A 24,841-nucleotide genomic window follows, 5' to 3' on the forward strand; every position below is an offset into this window, starting at 1 on the left:
GAACCAGGCCATCTGTCACCAGTGGAACAGGTTTCAAGGATTTATAGCATAGAAACACAGAGTGTGTAACTGCTCCTAGTCCATTAAATGGATCTGCTCGCAGGCTTAACAGAGACTCCTTCATACTCCCCCTTCCGAAGTGGAGTGGTTCCTGATGTGGGAATGAATCAGTACCAGGCAGAAATACCACCAAATTCTTTTCAAAGCAGCCTACAGGGGTTAACAGCAGGCAAAAGTGGGTGCTTCTTTCTTTAATTTGGTCTTTTACAATTCCTTTCAAAAACTTAGAGGCCTGCTGGGAGGAGCATCCTATTTCCTCACACCTTCTTCCTAGCTCCAGATGGAACAAAGGTGGCAAAATATTCTCAGACTGAGTGGGTGTCTGTGGCTGGCCACTGCTCTGCTTTATTCCACAACTGGCTCCTGGAAGAATTCACTCTAATTAGAAGAACCAGCACCAATGTGTGTATAATATATATATATATATGCATATTTATCTATCTGTCAACCTGTTCATCCTGCAATGGTTCAGATATTCTGTAATTCCTTCTGAAGTCTTGGCTGCCAGCAGTGAAATTCCTGGACCCTTCTGGATCTCAAGTTTTACCTTCTATGGCCAGTTCTTTCACAAAGTGACTCCCTCACTTGCAAAGCTGCAGACTGTATTTAATTTCTTCATATTGCAAGGATTTAAGTACTTCACATTTATGGCTTACTCTATGTTTATATACAATCTGACATAATGAAGCCTAGATCATCATGGAGGTCCTGTTGGGCTGTCTGGGGACATGGAGACAGAACCTGAGCCTCCTCTTGAACTCAAAAGCAGGATTCTCATTGACCAGTGCGGAAGCAAACTGATACATAGAAGAGAAAACCGCAATCTTTGGCTCCTTTTATTACCATTAAGATACATTAGCAGATGGTATTATAAATATCACCTTTAACATGCACCCTGCTGTCTAAAACCACTTAGAGGGAAGGAAGACGGAAACATCAGAAGTGTCCCTGCTGAGCAGAAGCCCCACTACCACCTGGTTTAACTGACCATGACAGAAGCCAAGGGCGGCTGCGTTTTGAGCCACACAAAGACAAACTACAGAGCCACAACAATGTTGTTCTGCAGGCTGGACCAGGCAGAGCTAGTACCACTAATTACAGCTTGTGTTTTGACTTCTGCAAACTTTCTGTCACTGTGTCCAGGAGGCTTTTATCATCTTTTTCTTAAGAAAAAAAAAAAAAAAAGGAGTAAGTGCCATAATTACTGCAACCAACCCTATGTTTTGTTGTCTGATCACAGTTTTTTTAGGAAGTAAATGGTCCAAATTTAGGGAGTTCTCATTTTCATTCTCATTTCCCCTTGTTCAGTTCATCACTGTTCCAAATAATTCACTTTGGGTCTAACAGGCTTGGTATTCTCTGCAACCTGCCACCTCCCAGTCTAAGGAAAATTATATTCACCCCTTCTGAGCTACAACAGCAGGAAAGATGCTGCTGTGTGTCACAGAGGTGGAACAATGCCCTATTTGTTTTTGCAAATATTAAGAAAAAGGCTGAAACTGCAAACATGGCTGAGCAGCAAAATGCAAGTGTCCGTCCTTAAAGGAGAGAGACAGAAGAGCATACATTAAGAGGAATGGAGACAGATATTTGCGAAACAGAGGTTTAGCTCCCATGGAATCAGCATCTACGACTCCTGCACAGCTATTTGAATCAGCAGATTTGCTCATCCCTTAGATCACTCCTTACTCCTTTCCCTTTTCTTTAGGGCAGCCTGTCACCAGGTAAAGAGCATTCAAAGTCTCTAGAAACAGTCCTTAAAGAAAGTCTTCCAAGTCCTGGTCTGAAGGAGCTCCCAGGCTAACAAAGAGCGCTTTCACACGAGGTACAACGTCCTAAAACACCTGACTCCATGCAGTAACTACCCCCCTTCCAGAACTAAAATCAGCAAGAATATAGTTCCTGAGATCTAAAATAAACCTGCGGTTAAGCTCAATTTGAAGTGAATTCCTTATCTCCTAAAGTCAGTTTTACAGTCTCGTATTCTGACTCCTGCTTTCCCGCTTCACTCAGCTGCAAACAGCCCTGGCAGCAGAGAGACCCTCCCAAGAGACTGCCCAGATCAAGGCAAGGAGGAGCCTGAGGAGGCTTCAGAAATAGGCTCCAGTTAAGTAATCTGAACATAAATTAGTACCTCACTCACACAGTGCTTTTGCAAGCCTTGTTCCTTAGCCAGCTCTGCTTGTAAACAGCCTGCTTTGAATAACTTTGAAGAGGTATGTTCCTATTGTAACAGTCCTCACCTCAACAAGCTCTGTGTGGGAAGGCAGAAGGTAAGCCCTCCCCAGCAATCAGATCTCTGAGAGGACAGAAAGCTGTTCTTGTGCCACTCAGGCCTGCCTGCCCTCCCTGAACATAGACGAGCAGCGCTGCCAAGGCTCCTTGTGCATCAGCCTGCCTGGCAGTGGCGCCAGGCCAGGGAAAGCTCCCACTGATTTTAGGGATTAGGAAACTGTCCTCCAGCTGTGGCTTGAAATTGCGGCTTCAGAGAGGAGTGTATCAGGGAGTGCGGGAAGTGGGAGACCCAGTAACACCAGGAATCCTTAAAAAATGGTAAAGAACTGCTTTCAGTCTTTTAGGTGGGCAGTGGCTGGTTTCAGTGAAAGAAGTGTTGCGTGTATCCTACACACACAGACAGATGAGTTTGCTTGAAAATCAGGGCAGGAAACCCGGCATGCACATCCTTTCCCTCCACGGACCCACACTGAGCTACTTCTGCATTAGCAGAGAGAACCAAACCCTGGGAGGGGCTCAGCAGGCTGTCCAGAAGCAGTGATCACAGACAAAAATAACCTTAAAAGATCTTTCCAAATATAGTCCCTCATTATTGGTGCTGTATCAGTTTCATTTCAAGCTGTGCCTGGGAGTGTCTCTCTCTTGTTCCCTTTAAGAGAACACCAACAGGTCCTGAGGCACCAGGGCCTTTCCCTAGAAAGGCAGAATGGGGGAAACATACTTCAGTGTCATAACAGACAAAAGGATGGAGAATTCTTGCTCTCAAATGTTTAACCTTGAAGGCTCCCTAGTAAATCAATCATAAGCAGGTTGAGCTTACCAGGGGCTGACGAAACTCACAGGACCCAGCTGTTTCACGGCACTGCTGTACACATTGTAAGACCACTCTGCAAGCTTTAAGTTTGGGCATGGTGACATGGGAAAACCATGTGTGGGTCACTGTTAGTAAATCCTCACCCCATGCACCTCGAAGCGTTCAGTCTCACAGGGCCAATTTGAGCGAGCTGGAACCAAGCTGTGTGTTACAACCTGATTTAAAACTTCACTGGGTGCTTCCAGCATGGAAAAAAACAGAGAAGCGAGAGGGGAATATGAAATGTCTGATTTTCTTCCTTTTTGTGTCTTGGAAATTTTTACTAGCTTTCATAAAATGTTGGCAAAATCCTGCCATTTCACAAAGGAAGAGAACAGATTTACCCAGTGTAGTGTCTGTGATATCTAAAAAAAAGGCACAAAACTGTTGTCAGAATGCATCAGTTGACAGCTTGGAGGTGCTAAGTATGCCACAGGTGCAGAGCAAGCCTGGGTAGGGACTGAGAAATGGCCATACTTGTTTTTGAGCCATCTAGGGAATTCATGAGACCTGCAAGCCGAAATATGCCATTTTAATACTGCCTTCAAGCAACTGAACACAAATCTCAGTGACTTCAGAGGAAGACAATGCAATGTCAGAGTTAGGCTGTTTTTTGGATATGAAGGTAAGTTCTTACAACGTGGCCCTTGCAGCTTCAGCTGCAGTACCTATAGACTGAGCAATCTCTTCCTCTGTGGGCAAGGATGAGAGCCAAACTGGCCCAGAGAAGCGTGATCCACAGTGCCAGTCCCAGTAAATGCACTTGCCCTGGAAAATAGCAGGGTGTAAACTATACTCAGAGACATGAAATCTGTGGTTACTCAACGTGGTGGGAATCACCCCCAACAAATCACAGTGGCTGCAAACCTGACTTACCACAGATGATCAGCTTGCAGCTGCAAGTTGTAGGGATCATAAGCAGACAGATGCTATTTGCTGAGTTGAACTACAACTTAGACTTGGATGTGATGCTGACGTTGCCCGTGTACAGGGTCACTGCTGGGTGGGGGTTGCTGATGAAAGCACAGTTCATGGTGCAGTTGTTGCCATGACTCATGCTGTGGTTCTTCAGTGGGGCCATAAAACAGGAAGCTCAGTTCTTCCTGGGATACCGTCTTGAAGTCAAAACACTCTGCTGAGGACAGAGTCACTAAGGGCTGCCTCGCACTGCACTGTCTCTTGCACACGCAAACATGCAAACACAGAGCCAGCACCAGCAAGACAGAGAGTCTTCTCCTGCATGAGTACAAATCCAAAGAGCTTGGGTATGACATTTCATGACCTGGGCCTTCTTTCCCACCAGGGAAAACTCAGGGAGGAGGAAGAACGAACAATACCCGCATTACGCTCAGCATCTGACCAGCATACCTATCTCAACATGTAAACAAATACAAACTGAAAAGCAAGACAGGAAGGAATCAGAAATCTCATTCTCCCATTAATCTGCTATGCAACTGTAAGCAAGCAATTAATTTCTTTGTTTCTTGGTCTGTAAATAAAGTGTCAGGTTTTTGCTCCATGGGAATATATCGATGCCTTCTCTCACTAATGCCATTAAATTGTAAAGTGCTTTTGGATATTTGGCTCCCAAGGCACTTTAGAAATGCATGATTAAATTACACCCAATTATAAACCGAAGCAGGTGATCTTGTAAAGGAAGGGATTTTGCTCTGCTTGTATTGCTCTGAGATATTAATAGTCTACAGTCTGCTCTGGGGGAATCAAGGGGAACTGCACGTGCAATTTAATTTCCAGTGTCCACTGAAAATCTTCCATTTTCAGCCTGTATTTAAACACAATTCTTGAAGTCTTTATTATCTCCTTTTGCATTGGCAGGGGTCCCATCAGGTAAATCCCCTGGATGCTAAATGTAGCACTGTATGGCAAAATTCTCATATGAGACCTCATTCTCAGAAAACAGCTTATCTCCTCCTTATCCTTCAGAGTTTTTCTACCATCTCTCACGTTTGTGCAAATAAACCTTGTGACTTGCCATTTATAATGAAGAATGGGAAATCGGTTCATATCTGCTTGTGTCCTGCTGTCCTGCCTGAAGACAGGTAGGCTGTTATCAAAGGAATGTTCAAGGGAATGCACTGCAAGGCACAACCAACCTAGCTTTCCTCCATTCACTACTCTTCTATACTCGCCTACATACACAGAAGTTACTGAAGTTATTTCAGACTCTATAAAATCCAGGCCTGGAGTACTTCCATACAAGAACACAACTGCAGTCACATAACTCTAAGTGCTCTTTCTCAGCTGCACATGTAGCTATGGTCTAGTTACGTCAATCAAGGAAGGCTGACTGTTAAATACAAATACACAATTTGACACCTGATTACTCATTTTAGTGTACTACTTATTCTGTTATTACTACTTATTCTGCTCATTACTCTTAATGGGATTAGAAGACTTGTAGCAGCATGTGGATAGGCTTCTGAAGAAATATATGCATAGTCTGGTAATATATATCAATATAAAGTTTGTTTTGTATTACTATATATATACACTATATATACAACAGGCACAGGCCAAGCAAAAAAAACTGGCTTGGATCTCACTATTCAGAGTAACTGCATTCTGCTTTGCCTGACTGGGCAGAAGGATCACTTACCATTTTGATTTGATGAGCTGGGGCATGTTCAGTTTTGTTTGAAAGTACTGCTAATGAGACAACCTTATTAGTGATTAGGCCTGAGCAGGGAGCAACTGAACAAGGGAGAAGGTGTTTACCTGACAGGTGGCCTCTGAGTATTTAATTTAATGTGCTTTTAGGGACTTCTTATAGCTTCTGGCCCAGAAAGACTGTCACAGAGTCTCCTACATGTGACAGATTTATTTGCTTTTCATTTAGGAAACAAATCCCAGTCAGACTGGAAATGTGCTACAAGACAAATGACTTGTAACGCCAGTCTTCTGTTATATCACCCTCCCTGCGCATGGATGGCCCCTACTGTCTTGAATTTTAATTCAAACAGCATCTGTATGAACTGCTATGTAATGTGCTACACATACACGTTGTAAAAGGAAGCCTGGTCCTGAGAGATTGCCAACAATTGGATGGGATAGGACAGGAGGTATTCCTGTGTTTATTCCCCAGGCGGGGACCTGAGGTGCAGAATAGGTTAGTGATATACCCATGGCCACAGAGGGAACCTGAGCTTAGTCCACAGTCTTGTGTACAAGAGTACCCATCTTCCTCCAGTGCTGTCATGAATTTTTATGCTTACCTCTGTCTTTGGAGATGTACCACTGCTCCTGTGAATCCAGAGGGTCAGTGTCCCCAGTGTCACTGCAGACAATGACTCAGAAGAATTACTTCCTCCCTGGGAGCAGGCCTCTGACAGTATACGTGTTGCTGTAGACCTTTTCTGCGGCTGTGAACCACGTGGCAGTACTGACATCACATTTCAGGACACCATGATCAGTCTGCTAGTCATCTTCTACATCTGAGCTATGATTTAGGGTCACAGTGTTTGGAACTTCTTCAACCAGCTGCAGATTAGAAGGTGGTCAGGGGAAATGTAAGAATTAATGAGCACATTTAAGTACTGGTTTCTTCTGTTTGGGACCCTCCCTCTGTCCTTTTCTGGGACAAAAATTTTTCACTTCAGCTCCTCCCATCCAAAGTCCCTGTGTGTCTAGGAAAGTACTTCTTTCCTTGATTTTTTCTACCCTGAGCAACCTGAGGACCAATTTGCCCTGTGCATGTAATTCCCTTCTGATGTAAAAATAAGGCTGTTTGCTTTTTAAAAAGCACTCTCTGAAGAGATGACAAGTACAAAACACACTGCAAAGGTCCCTAACCCCCAGCAGATCATTAGAGTAATAGGAGTCTCTCTAAAGAGCAAACCAGCCTGCCTCCACTTGGCTGTGATAGACCCACTTGCAATGGAAATGATGTCACCAGACTGCTGAGGGGACACGACACTGTTGTGTTAGTGCTGTTATGGGGATTTGCCCAAACAAATAATGGCATGAAAAACAAGGCAGCATTTGGGGATGTCTGGAGCAATAACTGCTTCACCCTTTCCCTCCATGTTGGACAGAGTGAGCGGAGCCCCAGCAGTACCTTCCTTGTCCCTCAGCTCTGAACCATGCTGCTCCCCTGCTTGGCTCAGCTAACTGGCTCTGGCTCTGAGCTAGTGTGAAGGTGGGACTTGAGAAACACAGTGACAAGAGGTAGGAAAATCCTTTCTGACCAGGGAGTCTTTCTCCCCTTGAGTGGAAACAACATTTTGGATTGCTCCTGTGGCATTTTTTGGGTAAGGTGTGTGTATGATTGGGATTTTTTTTTTCCAAGAAAAAAAACACCTTCCCAACTCTAGCATTGATGCAGAAACTGTGAAATTTCTGTCAGCAGAGGAATACCTCCTGTCGATACCCGGAGGTGGCCAAGATGCTCAAGTTTGCTCTATACTGTACCTGCAGCTTGCATTTGAATGTCGTAAAGGGCTTCTCCAAAACTATTCTTGAGGATAATCTGGTACAGGTCAGAAACAAATCTCTTGGTGCTGTGGATAAGGACTGGCAATGGTTCTTGTCCTCCCTCTTGTTGATATGCCTTCTTTTTGCCACATCACTGGTGGTGGTCGGGAGCCCTGGCCAAGACAAACGTGCAGCTATAACGTTCTGCTTCCTGACTTGAGTGGCAACAGAAACAAACCATGTCTTTGAGCACAGAAGGGATACCTGTGTCTACAGGAGCCACTTGTACACGATCAGCCTGACAGCAAAATGTTTCAAGGACAACAATCCTAGAGATTTCTTCAAGCTGTAAAGGCAATGGCAGGCTTTGTCCCCAGCAAAGTGCATAGAGCTGGCTTGGCTTGGGAGATGCCACATAAACCTTATGCTACAGTTCATTAGTTTGATCATCTTGAAAGCTGAGGGAAAACAGCTTGTGTGATACAGATAAACTTGTACAATTTAGACTGAGAGATACGTTTTTACACTGGGGCTGATTCTGCAAGGTACTGTAAAGCCTCAGCGCGTGCAGTAGTCTAGACTTAAAAAAAAAAAGGAAAGCAGAGAAATTGCCCTTAGCCTCTACAGAAATGAGCTCAACATCCATGTTAACAGAAATTGTACCTCAGAAAGGACAGTGTTGGGACTTCAAGCATTGTCTTTACAACGTGATCGCTCCCTTAGATCACTCAAGGTTTAATCAGGAACAAGTTCACTTCAGTTAGCATGAACTGTAGTTGCATGCTCGAAAAGTTCTGCTTCTTGTGATGAATCAGAGAGCTTCCCCGATGTTTTATGGTTTGCTCCAGCTGCAGAAGGTTGGATTGTGCAGCTGACAAACTTGCATGCACAGAAGTCCCTCTACCCTTACCACCACAGGGAGGCTTATGAAAAGACTAGCCAGAAAAATAGTGAGCAGTTACGCAGGACTTCATGAACCTAAAGCACTGCATGAGTTTTCTCCAACAGTCAACTTCTTTTAAACCAAAGTGACAGCTCATGTGATAAAGGCCAAAGGACAACTACAGCCTCCAGAGCCCTGCAGCTGTATTTCACCAGATGCCCAAGAAAACTCTAATTGCAGAATTTCTCCTCTGACAGGACACAACACAGAATCTCACAGGCAAAGATGTATGAATGCATGGTGCTGTCCCAGCACAAACCACCATGGGGCTCTTCAGCCTCACAGTCAGATCAAACCTGGGGCGGGGAGGATGAAAAACAGACAGAGAGACAGAAATTAAAAAATTAAAAGAGTGAGAGATTGCACAGAAAAGTAAAGCCATTCTTCAGTCTGTTGAGTCACGCCTGGAAGAAGAAACCTTTGAACTGTTTCAGCAGAAGGCAGTTAGTGTAAGGGCTGCAATGTTGCCAGCTCTTTTCCTAATATCTGTACCACCGGAAGAGAAACATTAATGCCTCAGCAATCAACAGCTTAGTGATGAGCACCTGTTCAGGACAATTTCAGGTGAGGCAGGTGGAACAGGAACATTTAAAAACAGTTCATGTAAAAAGTGAACGAGAACAAAGGAAAAGAAGAGGCAGATTTAATGCCTCATTAGATGATTTTACTGTCCACCTTCTGTCACAAACAATTTTGTATAATGTCTGTTTCTTATAGGACATTCAGTACAGTATTGCCATTCCACACCAGACAAGTTTGTCTGGAGCCTGCGGTCTCTCTGGGATTTTTTGGTGTTTCTGTATTTGGAAACATGGTAACAAAGCCGTGTTGCACGGACTGGTTGTGTAGTTCCAAAGTGGAGACTGAGAAGAGAAACAACTATTTTTTGTACTGGTCACCTGGACGTTGCCTTCTGAGACATCCTCAGCCAAGCCTGAATGTCCTTCTACTCTACAGGAATCAGTGTTATGTAACACGACTCATGAATCACGCGTCTTTTCTTGCTGGCGTTGCTGCTACCGAGGGCAGTCAGCACCATGCTTTGTTATCTGGGAGTATCTTAGACATAAAAAGTCTGAATTTCCTAATTAATAATTAAGCAATCATAAGTTCTAAACAATAAAGATTTAAATACTTTGCTACCTTATATAGTAAGCTAGCTAGGGATTTCATGGCAGGTCATGATACCTTCATTCTCAAGACATAATTAGTGTCTTTGAAGCATGACCTCTGATAATACTATGCCAACTTTAGCATGCTGGCACCTGACTGTTCACCCCATTCAAACCGAGTGCCTGGAAGAATTATAATCCTGTCCCAGTACCACTGTATTTACAACAAACGGGCATTTCAAACATGATGGTTTATTTGCTGTATTACCTACTCTCCTAACCCATACTCAGACTACAGTATCCATGACAGGAATCAGAATATCTTCCAACAGTGACCTCTGTAATCACATGTGAGATGTGATGTGAGAGGTCAGATAGCGGAAGAAACAACTGCCATTATACCTGACATACTTATTCAGGGGACAGCAAGAAGGATAGCAGAACGATTTTAATTTGGCTCAAGGACTTCGCAGCTTGTGCTGTTCATCTCCTCTCGGCACCTCTGAAAACTCAGCAAAAAGAAGCAGAGCTGTGATGTTAAATATTCCTTTGTGCAAGATGGATTTGATAACCCTCTACAAAATGAGGTATATTTTAAAAACACAGGAGAGTAACAGCTGATAGATGGGAGTTCCAGCTGGACAGATACTGCAGGTCTTACCTGAAGGTGGCATTGCTAGAATTCCTTCCTGTAACTCCACTGCTTCTCTCACACCAGCTTCATTCACAGCTCAGGTTCAGAAGTAGTACTTGTCTCTCCTGCAAGCCTCCCACAGTGTAAGTGGTACTAGAGATAGGGATCTTGGTGCATTTTGTCCATTTCTTGGTGTCCTCAGCTCACATCTCTAGAATGTATCCTGACAGCACATCTCCCTGGTCTGACTCCTGCCAGGCTAAGGAAATGCTGGAGTTGGAAAAATCCAGCACCTTCAGCAGCCCTGGAGGTTCTGTGACAGCGGAAGAGCTGTGACACACTACTGTACTTGCAGGCCTATGCTTGCATATGTGAATACAAAGCTGTTCCTATTTCAAGATGCTGAACCTGCAAGGTTTTAGGGTAAAAGGAGCCTTAGTAAACACAGCAAATTCTGTCCAACTAAACAATGCTGTTTCTAAAATGGCACATACACGTAGACCCTGCTCCAAGGTTGGCCATTTAAGAAAAATCATCACAACATTTGACATGGGATCATCTGAATTCAGCTTGGAAAGGGCACCTTCTGTGAGCACTTGACCACCACTCATTCTCCACATGTGTTTGGGAGAGGTGTCTAGCATTAAAGGTTTGCTTCTGTCTATTCCTAGCTGACTAGTGAGCTCTGCAGTACATTTCCTATAACTTGTCTTGTATGGCTTTGAGTGCTTGGTGTCCCTTCTTGTTTAATAAATCCCTCTTACAGTCCTGTGTAAAGTGGACATCTATCTATCTGGACTGCTTGGATTAGTGAATTTGCTTACTGGCTTGCAAGATCCTGTTAATGTTCTTCAAGTTTATTTGCCAAAGGTTACAGTACCCCTAATTAGCAGTCATTTTTGAAAATACAGATCTTTCTTTTTGCTCTTTAGTCCACCTTGCAGCAGTCTAGTTAGATCTCCATAATATGTAAGAAGAGCAAAAGATGGGACATTAAAAAAATATCTGTATGTTTTTAATCAAACGAACACGGAATTGTGTATCCGAATCCATGTTCTGCTCTGAAAGCCTTAGCTAAAATGCAATGACCTCCCCCTGTCGTCCCCAACCCAAAAAAGTCAACAGTGCAGCATGCCATGACAATCTTGATGCTAAGGGCTTTTATACAGAACATTCATATGAGCACACAGGGTCATAAAGAATATGGTGCATATGGACAGTACATATTCTCCTAGGCCTAATGTGAAATAATGCAACTCTTCAAATAGGAGAAGAATCATAGCTTCAGGCTTTAAATTGTTTTTGTGTTGTCTCCTGATGTAAAGGAACCTGAATGCTTTCCCATCTGAGTAACTATTTAACCTCAAGGCTCTCATCTACTACATAGAATTCTGTCATTTTTTAGCTATACTGGCTTCCACACTTGGCCAGGTTTTTTTCTAAATTATGTGCACTTACTAAGGCCGACTCCTGTATCTATTAGAAGATTCCATCAGTTTAAGCTATTTATTGATGGCCTCTGACAGCCTTTTGCTTTTAAAATGCTTTAGTTATATGGTCATATAGAGCAAGAATTCTCTATAACTGGCACAAAATAAAGTTTGCCCATTTCAGCATTTCTGAGGCTACTGTAATGCTTTGGAGTTTGTCTGTGATTTTGATCAGTCCAGAATTAGGCATAGATTCTTTATTACTAAAAACACAGTATTAAAATAAAAGAATGTAAGCAACTTCCATGAATTCTGCAAGAATTTTCTCTTCTTTTAAAAGGGTTGATGGGGGACTGGTGAAAGGACCATAGCAACATGCATGAGAAATTATTTTCTTTGTCATACATTAGGACCTTTGGCAACCTATACATGAACATTAAGCACTAAAGGTATCTACACCTTAGAGCACCTTTATCATGTTGATCTCTGCTGTTTGCATATAGTCAGTTCCCTCCAGGTGGGAATCTCTTACTGTGTCCTTATCTTAACAGTTACACATTTTAAGTGAATAACATCACACTTTCAGGCACTTAGAATATAATTACGTTTATAGCCAACAGTATTAAGGCCTTCCTTAATCTTTAGTTAAGCTGTAAACTCAATGCAGTCCCTTACATTGAGCCATACTGGAATTTGCCACATTCCCTCAGCCTTCAGTCACAAATGCATAGATCTGATCATCACATATATGTTTAGGAAAACTAGATATTAAACAGTGAAAGAAACATACTGATGGGATCCTTTGCAACGAGAGGTTGAGGGCATGCTGAGAAGTCCAGGGCCTGCACGGTTCACAGCTATCACATGGAACTCATTCTGTATCCTCCAGAAAACAATCCACTTTGAATCTGGTACCTAGAGGCACACGTTGCAATTGCACAACTCTCTAATCACCCATAAAAGTGTTCCCAAGTGGTCACTAATTTTTTTTTTAATTGCTTTTGGATTGAGATAAACCAAGAAGAAATTTCAGCTCACAGACTGTTGGAGAACAATATAAATTTCAGGGGTTCAGGGAGGCCCTTACTACGTCTAACCTTCACTTCTCTAGTGGTCTTCTCTATTTTCATCTCTCTCTCCCTAAGGAGAAGATAGAATTTTGATGCATATAATAAGAGGAAAAATGCATAATTTGCCTTCCTTTAGATTATGGTCTTTAGCCTGGTATAAACATACATGCTGGGGAAAAATATCTTCATGTCTTGCTCCACTGACTTCAGTGGGATTGCCAATAGTGTAACGAACTCAATAGAGTGGCCAAGCCTTTCACAATCTCGCCTTCGAGCAAGGTTAAACCTCCATTCAATTTTGAAAAAAACCTCAGTAATTGAATAATTTGCCTTAAAAAGTGTTTCCATTATCTACCATGAGTAATAATGGTGCTTTAAGGAGGATATTTTTGGATAGTGTGATGGATTGTAACTTAATTACTATGAAAGTCCAACATTTCGAATGAGACAGAGGAAAGAATCCAAGAAAGAACCAAAATATTAACAGAAAAGGAAAAGCAAAAGTCTCGTTAGTCAGATGCTGCTGGTGATAGGAACACTCCCATGTGTTATACAAGCTGTGCTAAGCATGGATCATATGGTTGCTATCTGATGGATACAACAAAATCAGTCACTTGTTTAATTCAGTTCTGGTCTAAGTTAGGGAAAAGCAGTCAGATTTAGGTAGGGAGACATGTAAAATATAAATGCTTGAAATTAGGCACCCAAATCCATAGGTGTGACTTTCAGAGGTGCTGAGTGTTCTGCCCTCTTATCGTTGGTTGTGGGTATCAAGCCATTTCTACTTGAGGGCTGAAAATCTTGCTTTGAACAGCGTATGTCAAAATGTGTATCTTGCTAGACGCCATGATGACATTTTCCTTGATTAATCAATACTCAGCTTTACATTCAAAGCTTATCTAACTTTCTTTTTGCCTACTAAAAACAGATAATAATCTTGGTCTGACCTTGGACTGGCTCCTTGGTGTTCAAGACACAAAGATTGCTGCCTTTCTTCCTTTCTTCTATGACGTAACTTTGCACTGTGGAGCCTCCGTCTTGGGCTGGGAAGTTCCAGGTAATGGTGACATCTTCCTTCCTGACATCTACAACTTGAGGCTGAGACCTGTCTCAGAGGTTCTGCACAGAAGAAAATCAAATTAGCACAGTACAATCAGAATTCATTGACTCCAAATTTTGTGTATGTGCTATGTGTGTGTGTATAAATACATACGTATGTATGTACAACAAGAAGTCAAGGAGGGTAACTTGTATATTAAGGTTTATTCATGGTCACAACCTTTTTCTAAAGACTCTTTCTTTGCAGTCTAATTCCCTTTGTCATTTCAAATGTTGAAACATTTCAATTCTTGCACTTATTCCGAAAATGAGCTCTTTCTGCAATGCATTACAGAGCGGCTCAGAAATGCCTTCCCTAATCCATAGGAAGTTTGGACAAAAATGCAAAGTTTTAGGTGAGAACTCATATGTGTTACTTCATTTTGGTAATTTTCTTTCTGAAATGTTTCAATAGGCCAGACTCCTTGTTTGCACTGTATCTTCTGTGATACATTCTGGTCTTGGGGAAAGGGCACTGCAAATCCCCTTTCACTGGGGATTCCAGTCCATAAAGGAAAAATGGGAACAAGAAGTACCCAAACTGTAACTCCCAGAAGATAGTTCAGCAGTGCTTTGTAACCAAGTTAGTTTCTGGCTGACATATTTTCTTTTTTGGCTGCAAAACAAAATGTTTTTAAGCATTCCCTTTTAAATTATCTTCCCTCCTCCCCCACAATATTTTCCAGAGAAAGCCACTTTTCATTTCTGTCGTATCCCACTAAGCTTGCGTAACTGACACTAGAACAGTGTGTTAGTCAGTCCTCTCTTGTGGCCAGCCCATGTTGAGGGGTTTCTGAGTCCTCAAACACTTGCAGTGAAAAGATGTGGGTATTTGTTTGATCCTGGCTATCAGCCTACGCACAAAGCAGCTTCTAAGCTCTGTCCCTGGAACTTGTCCCCTGAAGCCCAGGGGACAGTGTTCTTTTGGAGACTGGCAAGGAGGAAGAGGATAAAAACGATGGGAAGCCGGACTGTGAAACCACATTAAAAACAGCTGGCTAATAGGCTCTCCAGCAAAAATGTCTTCTGTTTCCAGGGGCTTGATGAGGCCTTCAGAGTTGATGGCACATATTCTGAATTAGTAGGCTTTCCCTTCCTCCACCTTCTCTGTAGCAAATGTGGTGTCGTTGCTCTCCACCACTCCTACTTTGATCCACAATTTCTTCTCCAGCCATCCTCTTCTTGATGACGAAGTGACTCACCTGCTTTCCTCCATTGCCTTTGGGTGCTTTCCATCTCATTTTGTATTTTCCTCATGTGTTACAGGAACTCTGCTTTCCCCTGGGGGGGTTTTGGTTTGTCTGCAGTGTTAGCAGCTGACCAGAGTGGCAGAGGGCTGCTATTCAGACGGTCATATCCTGTCACAGTATAAATCAGTGTAAATTACAGCAAAACTAAACTCTCTTGAATCACTTGATTTGATAACTCAGAGTCTGCCCCACTGCAAGATTTTTAAAAAGAAAGTCTGAATTTTGGTGTCTGTAACCCAACATATCTACCAGTGACTGTCCTGCTATCCTGCTACAAAATGATTAATTTAGGACCTACTAACAAAGTTGAGGTAAGGATTGTCAGGAGCCAAGCCACAGTCATTTTTCAGATTCAGCATAATGGCTTCACTGTCTTCACTTACACAGGTTTTGATTGTGAGTAACGCAGTCACTGGCTTTCTCCATCACCACTTTCTCTTCCTCTGTCACCTCAATGCCATCTTTGAACCAGGTGACTTTGGGCATTGGCTTTGCCTTGAAAGGCACCTTGATGCTTGGTCTTCACAGTAAGGCTGTGTGCAGCAAAAAGCTTGAGTACAGATTCTTCGATAACAGGAGAATCTGGAAAGAAAAGACAACATCTGAAAGCTGCAGCTGCAAATATAGCTTGACATCTTTCCTGTGTCTGCAAGTTCCCAGAAAAGGTGGTCCAAAGCTGGGCCCTTCATACACTCCATGTTTTTAATTTAAGAATCCTGTGTTTTGTGAAAGTCTTTGGGGACACTCAAAATCTTCAGTGTGTTTTGATTCAGTTAATTTAGTTCTGTTTCTTGTACGGGGAGCTGGCTGACCTCCTTTAGTTGTTCAGCTCAGTAGAAAAAGAGGGACCTCTGGGAAATAGCAAGCCCCAAAGCTCCTCACTTCCCTAGGGCCTGGAGATTTGATTCCAGGCAGTTTCTAAGTTTTGCAAGGCACAAGAAGCAGCCCTTTGTACTGTTCTTCCCTAAGGCCACACTGGGATATTTATGATCATGATAAAGATAGTAGAATCAAAGTTAGGTACTGCCTGTAAAGAAAACGCTCCCTTATTTGTTACAAAGTAATATGGGAAAATGATAAGGATGTCCCACACACAATAAAGACAAATAACCAGGTTCCTAAATATATTTGGTGTTTTTCCTTTTATTTTTGTCACACAATGTGTATGTTTAGAAATTACAATCTTCTGCTGAAAGTCATAAAAAGGCATTCAAAAATATTTTTGAATGAAGGGAAGTCAACACTCCCTATACCAAAGCTTTGCTGTGGATGTGTTTTTTACTGCAACACAGGTATGATAAATATTTGCTGCTACAGCCACAGCATCCTTACTGCTGCATTTGTCCCGCTGTCCATGCAGCAGTATCTATCCAGCTTGCCTTGATTCAGCAGACGGAAAGAGGCTTATTTCCATGCTGCAGACGAGTCTGAAAGTCCATCTGGCGCCATCTGGCTGCCAAGAGCTGAGTAATACCCGTATTTATATATTTCTATATATAATTTCAGAAAAGGTGTTTTTCTTGTTGCTCATGACAACAACGTTTGAAGTAAAGGCTCAGGCCAAAAATCTTGATCACCGATTTATAAACACAGAAACCTATGCTTAGTCACTTAAAATCAACCAGTACGACTGTTCAATTTTCTCCCTCAGGGAACAAAGAAGCAGAAAGAAGAGCTTTTGCTCATGCACATAGATAAGCCTGTAAAATGGTACAGGCCCAGGTAAGGAGACGTGGTGAAGCACTGATTCTGCAAGTGTTTGTGTACGCCTGGTAAAGAGCAGTAAGGAGATGGAGTGGCTACCTCCAATGGCAACTGTTGCTCCACTCTCTGCCCCCTGGGCTTTGAACATGTACCTCCCTTCAACGCTCCTCTCCCATTCTGTCAATGATGAATTTGTGGATGGCTCCCTGCTTCACTATCCAGATCTTTTTCATGTGCGTAATCTGACATGAAGATTGAGGCACTAAACAACCCACATTGCAACAAACACCATCTCCAGCCCTGCCCCTGAATCCTCTGATCAGTTTCCTGCTCTAAGATGACTAAAAAGCTCTGTGATCTATGGACGAAATGAATTCAGTGTTACGTGGACAGAGTGATCTGTGCATTTGCGTAGATCAGCCATATGGCATGTAATGAAGTGCGTGCATTAGCATGCAAAGGATACATTTACTGATTACTCTGAAAATCTGAGACTGGGAGAAGGGTGGGTGGTGAGAAGCCAACCTTGTGGGAAAGAATGCGAGTCTACAGGCTGAGAAAATGGGTTAGCAAATGTGAAAGCATCTTTACAGGAGACTGGGAAGGAAAATTTTGAAAAAGCCAAGATTCAAAGCCAAAACTTAGTAAGACTGAGGCTGTAGTACACTGGGAAAGATTAGATCTGTTCTTGTCTGATCTGTCCCTCTGTTCGTCCTTAGCCAAAAGCCCTTTATCAAATGAGGCCAAATCCCACAGTAGCTCTTTGGAGAAAACTTCCCACTAGCGTTTTGCAGCCTTTCATTACACTGACAATACCATGGGCATTTTACCTATTTGCCGTCATTAAGCCATATTCCTTCCACCTTTGTGCCACTCAGGACAACACAGAGCTTGGCAGGATCCCCATTAAAGCACAAATGTCACACCCATGTTCTTCATGGTTGCAAATGTCTCTGGAAGAAGTCCTGGTGGAAGCATGTGAACAGAAAAACTGTGCAGAATGATTGTTGACTGAGCACCTCAAACACCAAGGAGATATTTAATGGCAGGAAGACCTCGTAACAAAATGGACAGGCCCTCAGGATGAAAGTCGTTTAGTGAATTGGACATCATGGGAACAAAGGGGGATGGAGAAAGGCTGTTCCTAAGCAGTTTTTGCCCTTCTTTATGGGTGTTCAGTGGAGGGAATGTAGCTATAGGAACCCGAAAGCTGAAGCAGAACACAGCCTCTTAGCACTGGTCCAGACCCTTAGCTGGTCCAGAGTTGCCCTCAAACCAGCCAAACACTTCCTCTATTGCCTACATAATATTTGTATCTGAACCTGAACTCCAAATGGGGAAAGATGAATCTGTAACTAAGGCACCAGCCTGCAATTCCAGTGCGCACAGGAGTCAAGAGGCAACTCAGCCATGACTTTCCAGGTTACCTGTGCCACAGAAGTGGTTTCTGTCCCAGAGGAGTGGTCAGAGAAGGCCCCTGCCCCACACTGTCCCTTCAGGCCACCATCGCCATGGCCCACAGAGGGCACTCGCATACCAGGCCTGGTACCCATCCTCCAGGAGCCAGGGCTTCCTTGCCCACCTTCAGCCACACTCAACCCTAGCCACAGACTCCTTGCCAGGCTGCTCACCTGGACAGCCCAGGGCTGGGGATGCCATTGGGAAACCGCTCCCTTCTGGCCTGTTTTGGGAAAACAAAATGAGAAATACATGGCCAAAATGCAACTAATGGAGTTCCACCCAAGTCCATACACCAGGACAGGATTTGTGGGGCATGATCTGACACAGAAAACACAGGACTATTAGGAAGAGACCAGCCTCACAGAGACATCTGTCAGGGATGGGCACTAGGGCAGGTCAGTCTTCCATGTGAGAAAATCTGCTTGACCTCACAGCCGAGCTTCTTTTGGCCCCTGAAGTTTCCTTCATAGCATCCTACCAACTGAATATTCAGTTGTTCCTGAACCTGTGAAGGATACACTAATATACTTTTATCCTCCTTCCATTCTGTTCATTTTAAAATCGTCTTAAAATGCTGCACTTTTCATGGAAAGCACCTGGACATAGTTCAAAGCTGGTCCACATCTAACAGAAATCATCTCAAATACTAACAGCCACTAAAATCCACACCCTAACTTTGAAATTCTTCTCCAGCCTATGCTGAGAGCATGAAGCTAAGCTTTCCAACTTTTTTCCCCCGCTCTTAACAGCCTTGTGTCTTTCTATAAAGATCATAGACTTAAGTTTACAGCATCAGTGATACTACTGCAAAATTAATTCACAAAACAAATGTGATATTAAATATTTACCAGCCTCATGTTGTGCTGCTGGTCCTCAGCAGACTGCAGTCAAATGTCCCATGGGTCACTTTAAAGAATCAAGATAAGAATTTGTCAGGACAACCCTGATTAAAATAAAAAACACGGAACACTTTACTAGGCTGGTTTAGGTGACGTGCAAGGACTTAAATGGAAGATTTACTGCTTTATGCTTCTACTGCTTTCTACAGCAAAGGGAAGTCCTTAATTATTATCTGCATGCTACCAAGAGGGGGCACAGACTAACGGCTTATTCCATGTTAAACAACAAATAGACTGCAGAGCAGTGTTAACTCACATCAGTTTCCTAGCTGTTATAGCAAAGCAGCACTGCTCTTCCGCAGAGTACACCGAAGAACACTGTAAAGACTACTATTCCTTCTCCTCTTCCTCTCTTTCGAGCCATTCACGCTTACCTTCCAGTTACACTGGCACTGCTGTACTGCTCATTAGCATCACTGTCTTGCACAGCCTTACGATCGCTGTGCCATCTCCTGAGTCACTCAGCTCAGCAGCATTAATTGATAAGCTCTGCTCTCTTCCCTTCATGCTTCATGATGTACTGAGGAGACCTCTCAGTCACTTGTCTATTCTACATCCCCTTCAGGGTGACACGTTCAGAAGTCAGCACACACTCCAGGCAGGCTTTTCCCTTCTTTTTCACTTGGGTGTTCTTGGGATTGCTGATGAACTGAATTGGAATCCCTGGGGAAGGGGTTGGCAAGAAAAAATGGCACATACCAGCAAGCACCTTATAAATAAAAACAGGTGGCTTTGTCTTTGCAGGATTTGACATGGGCTCCTGTGCAGGAGAGATTCCAGGCTTGGGACTTAAATTCCAGTGTGAAAATGAGGTCTTGATGCTCCTCTGCTTGCCTGTTCACAGACTAGCTTTATGAGGCTGCGGCTTCCATTCTTTTTAGCCCAAGCTCTGGGGCTTTGTATTTTAGCTTTATGGATTTTGCAGCTCAAACCCTGCTATCTTGTGTTTGATCCACCCACTGCCCAAAGATGCTTACCTTGCATTACTTATGATCAATGAAGAGTGGAGTGTTCTGCACTAGATCTCCAGTCTCAACACTGAGTTCTTTAAAGTCACTGGACAGAACACCCTCAGTTTTCATAGTGTGGGCCAATCCATCATCAGATGTGATGATTTCGTACTTATCATCCCACTTCAACTCTTTCCCATTGAACTTCTAGGTGAAGTTTTGCACTTTCTTTGGCAGGCACATTTCAAATACTGCTGTCTGTCTTTCAGTCACTTTCAGTGGTTTCAGTTCTGTCAGGAGTTAGGAGCTCACCTGTTAAATACCAAAAAGACAAATATTCACTCTGTTGTGCTTAATTCCTGATCTCAGATTTCCTACACTAAATAGCTAGACTTCAGTGAAGTAATTTTGATTTCTTTCTTGAGTGGCAGCAGAAAGACCAATTCATTCCTTCAACTTCAGTGGAAATTAAGCTAACTACAGTTCATAATGTTCAGTAAAAGTTGCATGTAATCCTACAAAGCTGATTACCAACAGAAACACTGCTTTTATGTTCAGTTCTTCTGTCTTAGCTCTGCTTTTTTTTTCCTCTCCTTTACTGTAGGTCATTGTAAAGTAAATGGCTTCAGGCAACTGCAGATGACATCTAAAAGCATACCTGGAACCATTTGGCAAGCTGAAGGAGGACTGACATATTCCTGCATTATCTGTCAAGAGTGCTGCAGTGCCTGGCACAGGATCACTATTTGGCTTAAATAAGGTAATCTACCGCACTACCAAATAGCCTGTGCCCAAGCCCTACTAAGGGATTTATCAAAAAGATAAGTATTATACTTAAAGAATAGTACTTATGGCAAAACTTATCTTTAACAGATGGTCCTACTGCAATAAAAGGTAAGGCAGGTGGGCAGCATCACTTTTACTTAGCATTGATTTCAAGCAAGTTTGCTTTATATAATGTGGTTGGTTTTCCTTCAAACAGCAGGCACACATTTGGCTGGCTGTAGAAAGCATATGCAGATGAAAAAAGATTGTTGTCATTGTGCCCAGGCCCATTCACTCACTCCCAAGTCCTGTAACATTGTTTGAGCAAAGTTCACTTCCACTAAAAAGACAGTGCCAAGGTGCATTTTGCATTCCCATCTTTTCCACTAAAACTGGTCCAAATTCAGTAGTGACTCACACCATTGCCACACTGACGTCAGTGGGGAATTTGGCTTATTATGTGTAATAACTAGGCTTCAAACTGAAATCTGCTATCTCATGAAAGGTCTTTTCACATGGGCGCTCTGGTAATTGTGGGTTGGTTTATGACTTGTACAACGTTAGATTTCTGTTTGAGCCTAAAAAGACCAGTGAATCATGAATGCTGCAAAGACATATAAGGAAAGAAAGTAGGCTTTTCACAGTTTGGCCCACCAATTTTGACCCTCAAATTTTTGTCTGCAGATGTTGACATTGTACACAGAACCTCATGTATCCAAGAACAAAGATTACCTATCACTCACAGCATAACAGAGAGTTTCTTCTCAGCCACATTCTTGTAGGTGCCTAGGTCTTTCCCATTCACATTGGTGATGCACAGCATGTATTTTGTACCCATATGCTTCATTTAATTTTTTTCTCAGGAAATACAGGGAACAAAAAGGCTTTCCCCCATAATAAGGACAATGCTTGCACCTTTGAAAATATGTTCTTTTTGTGCAGTGGACACAGAGGGCAAGACACATAGTGCTCAGTTTAAAGTCAGCAGTGGATAGATTCTTGCATCCTGCTTCACACCACTCTACTTAAAGCAAATTTGCCCTGCAAAGACTCTCCATTTTGTCTATCTTAAAAATTCTTCCAAGCCTAGTTGTTAATAACTGGTCTGATCACTAATCAAGCCAGACCTCTAGAGCTTACCTTTAGTCATGATCAAAGATACTGTGTAGATAGCATCGGTGTGGGTATCGGACACTATACACTTGTAGTTATCTGTATCATCTCAGAAGAAGCATTCAGATTGGAAAGAAAAAAAAAAAATCAGAGAAAGCAATAAGTAAAAGCTCCACATAGGCTGGGGTGGTGAGGGGCAGATATGGCAAATGCATTAGTGAATTCCTCTTTTTATTTGTGTTTAAATCAGTATTTCTTTCATCATGAACAGAATTGACCTGTTATCTTTGAGGGCAGAAATTTTGAGGCCAAATCCAATGCTCCTTCCTCCCTAAAGATCCCTCACAGCCTTCCCAAAGCCCCAGAAAGAGACCGAAGTCTTCCCTCTGAGAGAGATGTATTTTGGATCAGGTCTATTCTTGGCCTAAGACAGCAAAATTAAGCCACATTTCTTCTGAGAGACATCCTTTTATTCTGGTGCTCTGCATTGAAAGTGAATATCACCCCTGAACTTCATAAGCAATAGAGACCAGAGGAGGGTGAATGGAAACTGTTGGACTTAAGACTCTGGTGTAGGAAAAGAAAGAGTTTGACCCGCCCTGACTGGCAGGCTTGTAAACAAAGGACTGCCTGAGAGAAGAGGTGAATTAGAGTGAACTAAGTATTCAGGAGAGAGGAGAGAAAGGGACAGAGCAAGGAAAGGAAGAAAAAGAACAGAAGGAGGGCAGAACTTCTGCAGCCATGGGATGTTTCAAATTAAAAAGGGCTGAACTGGGACATGTGTCTTAAATATTATGAATTATTAAGATGTAGCATTGGTTTTGCCTGAACAGCACACAAGAGGCATTAGGGCCTCACTGTGCTAAACACAAAACCAAATAACAAAAATAATGGTTCCTGCTCTGATGCTCTTTTTCTGTTGATCGGAAACACTGCCATATAGACACACAACGCTATTTGAAAGTAGCAGTATTGCAGTAGGCCGACTGCAAATGGGGACATTTTTATTGCTGCTGAGGAATAATATAGTGCCTAACTATTTCTTTTTTACAGTTTTTACTGTGGAAATAAAAAAAATGGGCCAATGGTAAGAAAAAAAGGTGTGTTACCTTAGCACATACTTCTTAAAAATACTGTCAAAAACATTCTGGATCCTTCTTCTGTTGGTACCCGCTCTCTCTTTTCCATGTTGCATTAGGCTTTGGTTTTCTTTTAACTTTGGGTCAGAATATTGTTTTGTCTCCTAAAATTCCAGAAGAAACATTGGAATTAATGAATGAATGAGTGAAATCAACAGGGGCCTGTTAGCACTTTCTCTGTTTGGGTTTATTTTAAATGCATGGTTTCTTTTCCTGTCTGCTTTATGGAGGAGATTAGATCAACCTTGCTTTACTTTGCTTACTGTATTTATTACAACTTTACATCCATCACAGATACCACTCTGGGAATGAAATCTGTTCATTAGCAGTGGTCTGCACACTGACAGGAATGATTTGTGATTTTTTTTTTGTGATATATAATAAAGACTCATATGATCTTTCTGTCACTTTAGACAGTCACTGATCTGTCACATGGGAGAGATTGTACATGATGGAAAGGCTTATTTACTTATGCATTAAAGGTCACATTCTTCCAGCTCCAGCCAAATCATTCAATCATGAGTTTTGCATAAAGAAGAACTGTTGTATTTAAATCAGTAAGGACAGGTTTCCAGCAGCTAAAACGAATAGCAGCTTTCCTACTGATTTTGACTGATACATGACAAATCTCCAAAAACAGTGAGGATGGGCAGAGGGAACTCCAGTTTATACCTGTTTTTGTTTACCACTCTTCCAGTTGTAGAACATGATGGACCACATTTACTGCATGAGGTGGGTGAATATACTTAAGAGCACCTGAAAATGCAGTCAGTTGTTGGAATGTACTAGGTAAAGAACTGTCTTTCACCAGAAATTGTTGTTACTCACCCTCGGGTGTTGCCAGTGGACAAGGTTTTTCCACAAATTCAGGAATGCTTTCTCCAGCAAGGATCTCAAAGCTCTCACCATACTAAAAGACTCCAATAAGGCAGAAGACTTCCTGGAAACAACTTCTTCAGTTGGGGGGAAAAATACGTTAATCAAGCAGAACAGAGAAGTACTGTTTGAAGGATTTATTTACTGGGAGTGGGAAAGGGTGGACTGTCTTTCTTTCCAGTCTTTCTGGGGGATTTTGGGCAAATAATTTGCTCTCTCTGTACCTGTCTTGTCATCTACACAATGGGAAAATTGGGCTGCCTTGCTGCACAGGGGTGCTGCAAGATGCTTAGATGTCATTCAAGAAAGGTATCAAAACTGAACGTACAGAAGGCCCGTTAGGACTTACTCTGTTCTGCACAAGCTGTACTAAGCTCCCGAGTGCTGCTCATGCCCCCTGTTTAGACAAATGCCCATAGTTTAAGACAAATCCTCCTCCTTTAAACTGTTCATTTCAGGAGGCTCCAGAGCGCTGCATTTTTCTATCAGAATGAACCCATTTAGTTTGTTTTTGTAAGGACTAGTTCTTCAGTTCAGGTAAAACTCTATTTTTATCCCAGCCAGACTGACCAGTAAGGAGCTGGCCCTGAATACTCATTTCTAACAGCTCCATGCAAACACCTCACTGGTACTGAGATGTTTTTCTGTGGTTAATCGCAAAAGGGTTCAGTTTTACACCAGGAAAATCAACAGAAACTCTACCACCAGCTTGGATTATTCTGGCTTATTCATTTAGACTATTTCATTGCACTTTTCCTTAATCAAGGACCTCCCCAGCTCTCCTAAGTGTATCACATACAGTGGGATATGTGAATGCT

General features: G+C 42.5%; 1 protein-coding gene across 1 annotated transcript; it reads right to left on the reverse strand.

Moving 5' to 3' along the window:
- Positions 1-1,022: 1,022 nt before the first annotated feature.
- IGSF22 (immunoglobulin superfamily member 22) lies at positions 1,023-24,415 on the reverse strand. Its single transcript, XM_087746665.1, is given in 33 exon segments — positions 1,023-1,223; positions 3,735-3,794; positions 4,025-4,240; positions 6,382-6,675; positions 7,577-7,677; positions 7,679-7,752; positions 8,740-8,833; positions 10,301-10,387; positions 10,389-10,581; positions 12,489-12,508; positions 12,510-12,572; positions 12,574-12,613; positions 13,716-13,873; positions 14,850-15,031; positions 15,033-15,129; positions 15,131-15,167; positions 15,415-15,524; positions 15,526-15,627; positions 15,629-15,698; positions 16,920-16,980; positions 16,982-17,062; positions 17,651-17,728; positions 19,616-19,660; positions 19,662-19,843; positions 20,172-20,420; positions 21,195-21,235; positions 21,639-21,736; positions 21,843-21,916; positions 22,036-22,116; positions 23,153-23,251; positions 23,976-24,050; positions 24,053-24,100; positions 24,373-24,415. Coding segments are annotated over 33 exon segments (3,321 nt in total). The 3' UTR covers positions 1,023-1,155.
- Positions 24,416-24,841: the final 426 nt, after the last annotated feature.

Source organism: Nipponia nippon, unplaced genomic scaffold, assembly GCF_047370975.1.
Source record: "Nipponia nippon isolate SJK-2023a ecotype South Korea unplaced genomic scaffold, ASM4737097v1 scaffold_10, whole genome shotgun sequence".
In the NCBI taxonomy this organism is placed as follows: domain Eukaryota; kingdom Metazoa; phylum Chordata; class Aves; order Pelecaniformes; family Threskiornithidae; genus Nipponia; species Nipponia nippon.